We start from the raw sequence: 7257 nt of genomic DNA, 5'->3' as shown, positions 1-7257 counted from the left end.
CCCCCCCCTACAGTGAAAACCCCTAAAAAAAAAAAAAAAAAAAGAAGCAGAATCCATGTCTTTGTGTAATTTATATTCAACTGAGAGAAAGACAGTAGCAGTGAACTATAATAATCAAAAGCCTATATTTTTGTCTACATAGTATAAATAGTAAACTGCCTAAAATACAAGGCACACTTATTAAGGATATGTAATATAGTCCAAGGATTCAAGAAAAGATAACGTAAGTAAATGACAATTCATTTAATAAAGTGAAGAAATAATCAGGCAGAGGAAACATTTAATGAAAAGTCCCCAGAGTGAGAAAAGGACAATGAGCTGGAGAAATTAAAAGGTGGCTAGTGTGGTAAGTATAAAAATTAAATGAACATAATTAAATGGTGATAAAGCTGTTGAGCTTGGCCAGAAATAGTTCATGCACATTCTTACCAAAGCTGTTCATTTTTATACTCATAATAAGGGAAGCTCTTGAATAGTTTTAAGTAGAGAAGGGAACTACTATATTTACACTATATATTTTTAAGATTTATTTAGCCTGCCTTGAAGAGAATGGAATAAAGAGTGGGCCGCGGGTCAGCCGACCCAAGGGGCCCTCTATCTAAGTAAGGCCACTCGCCAGGGCCTCGGAGTGACCGCTGCCATGGCTAGCCAGTCGTAGGGGATCAGCAGTTGCTGCAGGCCGAGAAGCCGGCCAGCAGTTGCTGCAGGCCGAGAAGCGGGCCGCTGAGAAGGTGTCTGAGGCCCGCAAGCAAAAGAACCAGAGACTGAAGCAAGCCAAAGCAGCTCAGGCTGAAACTGAACAGTACCGACTGCAGAGGGAGAAAGAATTCAAGGCCAAAGAAGCCGCAGTTCTGGGATCCCACAGTAGTTGCAGCACTGAAGTGGAGAAGGAGACCCAGGAGAAGATGACCATCCTCCAAAACTACTTCCTACAGAACAGGAATGAAGTCTTGGATAACCTGTTGACTCTTGTGTGCGACATTCAGCCAGAAATCCATGAAAACTACCACATAAATGGATAGGAGACGAATGAAGCACCTGTCCCATGGACTGGCATCTTAGATGCCCTCATGGAAGATGAAGCATTATGGAGCTCCAGTTATATTCTTGGGAAAAGCATTAAATTATTTCTGTATATATATAGCAGGTCCTTTCACTTTTTGTAGAGTAGCAAATCTAGCTTCTTTGTACAGACTTAGAACTTATCCAAAGAATTCATCTTTTTACCTCATATTTCATAGAAATTAAATGAGTGTATGTTGTTTTGCTAAGCCTTTAGCTCAAGCAACACATATGTCAATGTTAACTTTTTTGTGTTTTAGATCTAGTAAAAAAGGAAATTCTTTGAAGAAAGAAAGGGATTAATTTTTTTTCCCTAGTGCTTTCTTGAAGGTCAGGGGGTTTATCTATGAAAAAGTAGTGAGTAGTTACTTGTAATCTGTGTGAAACAGCAGCCAGCCTTAACGTAGTCCTTTCTGGCTAAAGGATAGAACAGAGACTACTAGTGTAATTGTTTGGACTGCCTTTAGTTTCTTTTAATCAAATAGTAGATAGAATTCACAAACTTGTTTCATGTTATTACTTTGTGTACTGATATCCTTTAAAAGTAAAAGATTCTTGTCATAAAAGAAAATGGAATAAAGTGAGCAAGAGACTTTTTAACACTTTGCATTAGATATGGTAATAACTTAGCCTAGGTGGGTGGCAAACAACAGCAGGTAATACCAGAATGGTGGCAGGGAAGATGCATGGATTCATGATAGTTAGGAGGTAAACCTAACAAGAGGAGATGAGCTAGATATAGGGAGAATGATGTGCTGAGGTGGCACCTACATGGGTAGGTCATGGAAGGGAGAAGCACTTAGAGAAGGACAAGGTTTGGGGCTGGTTTAACCTGAGCAAGTGGCTGTGTAGAGAAAATCATGAATTCAATCACAGATATGGTGAGTATGTAAAGCTTCTATGTCAGCTAAGTCATTAGCAGTTATTGTATATATGTCTCAAGGGTCAAGACCAAAAAGCAATGGTCACAATCAAGAGACTTTAGGAGATAGTAAATATTTTCCAGAAATGAAGTAGAGAGTTTGAAGAGAAAAGGCTTTAGGCCTAGTCTTGGTGAACTCCACCATTTTAAGGTTTGATAGAAGATGAACCAGCAAAAGATGTGGGAAATTAATGGGAGAAAATTAAGAAGAAAATTTGGAGACTGGTATCCTGAGCACCACTGGAAGGGAAGGAAGTGTCTAATGCTCCTGGAAGATCAATAAGATTAAGTTGTAAAGTCTCCCTGGATCTATAAACAAGGAGGAATAATTCAATGGATGGTGGAAGCCAAACCATGGTATTCAACAGAGTTGATGAGTTCTCTGGAAGTAAGAAATGGAAAGAGGCAGGTCATTACTTGGCATGCAATATGAGAGTGGATTGAATGTACCAAGAATTTTTTTCCTTTTATCTATGCTATTCTTCTGTATGAAATAATCTTTCTTTCTGTTTTTTGTTTGTTAGTTGGTTGGTTATTTGTTTTTAGCCAAGGATTTATGTGTTTTCCAGAGAATAAAAGAGAAAGCACCGTACTCCCATGGGGCATGATCACACTATAATTTGTTTTCCTCCATTTCCCCAACTCCTCAGGATTTGGGGCATAAATACACAAGCATCCAGTGTGGTTTTGAAGTTCTAAGAGACAAAATTGTAACCATGGTTAGCTATTTTGGATCCAACTCCTTATGCACAGTGATTAACCACTTTACTATAGGACTACCTTCCTCCCCCTTTCTTTCTTGAGTCAGTCCAACATCTTTTAAAGTCCAGTTTAAATAGGACCACTGCCATGAAGCCTTTCTTTGCCTCCTTAAGAGTATGGATTCTGTCTCATCATGAGCGCTTTCTTAGTATTTAGTATAACTCAAGTATTTGACTATATGTACATAAAATAATAATGAAGCTTGGATTTTGGAATAAGGCAAACCTGAATGTGAATGCCTGGTTGATTCCTTACTATGTGACCTTTGAAGGTTTACTTTTTACATTGTCTTTTGTATCTTAGTTTTCTCATGAGAAAAATAGTGAAAAGGTAATAATAATAGACCTGCCCCAATGAGTTTCTATGAGTACTAAGTTACATAATACATAAAATTATCTCCTGAAGTAACTGACATTGAAAGAGTCAGTATTTTAGCCATTACATCCCTTGCTTTTGAATTATACATCTGAGCAGTGTTTGTCTCAGTTTCCTTCTCCTTTCTATCTGATCCACATCCCCATAGCATTTGGTGGATATTCACATTACAACATCAGAATGTCATAATGCTGGCTGTCTTTCCCCAGGACTGCTCATGTCTAATGGTCAGATATGGAAGGAGCAAAGAAGGTTCACCCTGATGACACTCCGGAACTTTGGTTTAGGAAAAAAGAGCCTAGAAGAACGCATTCAGGAGGAGGCCTGCTACCTCGCTGAAGCAATGAAAGAAGAGAATGGTGAGGATTTCATAGGATAGAGCATGAGACTGTCCTGTTGGTTGATCAGATTGATTGATTCATTCATAGTTATTAAGTGCCTAAGTGTTTGTCCTTTTTCCAGCTCTGGGCAGACACTGAGGGTAGATCAGTGAAAAACTAAGCAAGTCCCTCCCTTCAGTTTGCAAATAGGTACAATTTAACTTCATCCTTTTCATTTTGGATGTTTCATATTTCATTTTCTTATCTGATTGCATTGGCCTGAACTTTCAATACTGTGTAGTGAAAAAAGGCATCATTGTGTTGTTTCAGTTTTGAGAAGAAAACTTTCAAGTTCTCAAATTAAGCACACAAAGGTGGACATTAAAAAGATTATTGAATTTAAGCTGGAATAATCAGTTCAATTTCCCTGGGAATGACTGATTACTTGCTATATTTCAGGCCTTATGGATAGTACTGTGTCCAGAACTTCATGTATGCTTCTGTCATAGGGATGTCTTATGTCATAGAGTAGAACCTAGCTATTAAATAGAGACAAACTAATCTGAAGGATCCATCTCCTTCCACCTCCAGGACAGCCCTTTGACCCTCACTTCAAGATCAACAATGCAGTTTCCAATATAATTTGCTCCATCATTTTTGGGGAGCGCTTTGAGTACCAGGATAGTCAGTTTCAGGAGCTACTGAAGCTACTGGATGAAGCCTCACATCTAGAGGCTTCACTTCTGTGCCAGGTAAGGTATATTTATTCCGTATCTTTGTTAAGGATAATGTGACCAATGTCAGCCAGAAATGGCTTTTCCTTTTTAATTTTTATGTTTTTTTCAAGCTAACCATATGCTACAGACTTCTTTTAAAATTTTTCTACAATGTATGTGTACTCTCCAGAGAAAGAGAGAGGGAAAGAAAGAGAGAGGAAAAATGAGAAAGTATCCCACTGTGGGAGGTGGCCACATCATAATCCCTACTTTTCCATTTCTTTTTGAGTTGTGGGGCACACACGCACACATATCGAGTGTGTTTTTCAAGTCACTGGTCCAGGATACAAACCATGCTGTCAGGTGGGATCCAGTTGTCTTAATAACCACACCACCAGCTGGCCCGATGCTACAAATTTTTAAATATTCACTTTGTATCTTCCAATTTGCTGAATTTGTTCATCACTTCTAAGAGTTTTCTTGTGGATTCCTTAGTTTTTTTAAATTACATGATTGTAATTTGCAAATAGGTACAATGTAATATTTTTCTTTCCATTTTGTATGTTTCTTATTTTCTTATCTGATTGCACTGGCTAAAACTTTTAGTACTGTGTTTAATAGGAATGAAGAAAGGGAACATCATTGTGTTTCAGTTTTGAGAGGAAAAGCTTTCATATTTTTCCCTTTGAGTGTGATGTTGACTGTGGTTTTTTCATGTCGGTTCTTCATTATGTTAAAAATATCCCTTACATAACTATTTTGCTCAGAGTCTTGATCACGAAGAAATGTTGAAATTCATCAAATGCTTTTTCATTTAATATGATCATATGATTTTTATCTTTCCTTCTGTTAATGTCATGTATTAAATTGGTTTTATGTAAATTGAACCACCCTTGTATCCCCAGGATAAATCCTACTTTCTTGTAAAGTTTAATATTTTTAGTGTCTTTGGATTTACTTCATCAGTATAGTATTAAATATTTTTGCATCTGTATTTATCATGGATTTGATTGGTAGTATTATTTTATAGTTGTGTCCTTGTCTGCTTTAAATATCATTTTATGGTGGCTTCATAAAATGAGTTTTGGAGGTATCCCTCCATTTGGATCTTTTGAAAATGTTTGAAGGGAAATGGTGTTTATTTTTCCTTAAAAGATTTCTATAATTCAACAGTCAAGCCTTCTGAATTTTGTTTTTTTTTCTTATGTTCTGATTTATTACTGATTCAGTCTCGTTATTTGTTACTGAATTATTTAGGCTTTTGGTATCTTCCTGATTCAATCTAGGTAGGTGATATGTTTCCAGAATGGTATCCATATGTTCTAGGTTTCCCAGTTTATTGACATATATTTGCTCTTAGTAATCCCTCATGATATTTGGTATTTTATGATATTCATTGTAACTTCCCCAGGTTTCTGATGTATTTACCTAAGTGTTATCATTCTTTTTGTTAAGCAATCTAGTTAATTATTTATCAGTATTATTTATCTTCTCAAAGAACTAGCTTTTTATTTCATTGATTTTTTTAAATTAGTAGTGAGTTTTACAGCTTCGCATATCTCCAGGATGCTATTTATCTTTGAGTGAAACCTTTTTTGAGTATCATGCTTTGGGTTAAAACTGTTTTCACTTAGGGCCTGTAGATGACATAGAGAATAGATAGCTGGAGCTTCCACATGAGCAACTGTGGTTCAATTCCTGGATCTAGTGGCTTGAAAATCTCATTGGGCACATATTCATGATGTCCAAGATCCCAGGAAAAGAATGGAGAAGTACTGTGGCATGACTACTCCCCTAGGGGATGATTTTTCACTTTCCCTCTTACAGTCTCTGTCTCTCTGTCTCTCTCCAGTGAGTGGACATGCCTTAAGACAAAACCTCTAAAAAAAATAAAACACATAAAAACGTTTCCCTTCCTAATTCGGACTATAGCTCCTCATTTTCCCCGGACCTGTAAGGTTTCTTCTAAGAGTCTGAAGTCGGCCTAACGAAGTATCCTTTATAGGTAACTTGACCCTTATCTCTAGCCACTTTTAGGATTTTCTCTTTTTTTTATTTCTTTTCATTTTGAAGAGGTTTTCGCTATAGGGCGCGTGAGCTCGCCAGACAGAGAGAGACAGAGAGACAGAAAGCGAGAAATCACCCCCCAGGGGGATGGCCATGCCTCAATCCCTTCTCCTCCATTCTCCTCTTGGGATCTTGGGTACGCACGCACACGCGCCCGGCGTGAGTTTTAAGCCACCGGGTCCGGGATGCGAACTGCGGTCTACTGCATAGGAGTCCAGTGACATAGCCATTACGTTAACTGCTGGTCCCAGGGATTCAGCTTTATCTTTGACAAAGATCTTATATTGAATCTATTTGGCACCCTTTGTATGTCCTGGATCCAGATGTCTGTGTCTTTATTGAGGTTTGGATAGTTTCAGTTTATATTTCATTAAATAGATTGTCTTGCCTTTTCTTATTTATTTTCCTTCTGGGATATTAATTGCATGGATATTCAGTGTCTCATCATATAGCATAGTTCACCCGCGATCTCTTCATTTTAAATGGCTTTTTCTTTCTTTTTGATAGTTTGGACCATTTCGGAAGTTGCATCCTCAAGTTCAGATAGTCTCTCTTCTGCATGGTCCAACCTGTTGCTGATGTACTATACGGATATTTTGTATGTTTTTAGTTCTTCATCACCAAGATTTCTGTTTGATTCTTTTAGAAGATGTTTCTCTCTCTTTTGACTCTTTCTTCCATGTCATTTTAAAAGATGTATATCTTTCTTTTGACTTTCTCTTCCATGTCATATATTGTTTTCCAAATTGTTTGTGCTATCTTATATATCTTAGTTTTGTTGTCATCAATATTGTAAAATCCATTTTCAGTTTTGCTGTGATTTCCTGCATTGTGTCTGTTACTAGTGTGGAGTTAGTGCATTTCTTGAGGACAAATAGTTCTTTACCATTTCATGTTTTTTATATAATTGCATTGATTCTTTTTTTTTTTTTCTTGGAGAGGTTTTTTTTTTTTTTTCTTTTTGCTATAGGGTACGTGCACTCGCCAGACAGACAGAGACAGAGAGACAGAAAGCGAGAAATCATCCCCAGGG

At 37.3% G+C, this 7257-nt stretch overlaps 1 protein-coding gene and 1 pseudogene across 1 annotated transcript in view; both read left to right on the top strand.

Annotated features, from left to right (window-relative positions):
• LOC102492033 (cytochrome P450 2J2) overlaps positions 1 to 7257 on the top strand; it is a 27090-nt gene that overhangs the window by 3471 nt on the left and 16362 nt on the right. The window contains exons 3-4 of the mRNA XM_006154918.3: positions 3331 to 3480; positions 4033 to 4193. Of these exons, the coding sequence (XP_006154980.1) occupies positions 3331 to 3480; positions 4033 to 4193 (311 nt within the window). The remainder of the gene's footprint in view (positions 1 to 3330; positions 3481 to 4032; positions 4194 to 7257) is intronic.
• Positions 56 to 1022, top strand: LOC102494404 (V-type proton ATPase subunit G 1 pseudogene; annotated as a pseudogene).

The sequence above is a fragment of the Tupaia chinensis genome, unplaced genomic scaffold (assembly GCF_000334495.1).
Source record: "Tupaia chinensis unplaced genomic scaffold, TupChi_1.0 Scaffold000425_1, whole genome shotgun sequence".
NCBI lineage: Eukaryota > Metazoa > Chordata > Mammalia > Scandentia > Tupaiidae > Tupaia > Tupaia belangeri.
Note: the sequence above shows the minus strand (reverse complement) of the source record. Positions and strands in the feature narration are given on the sequence as shown.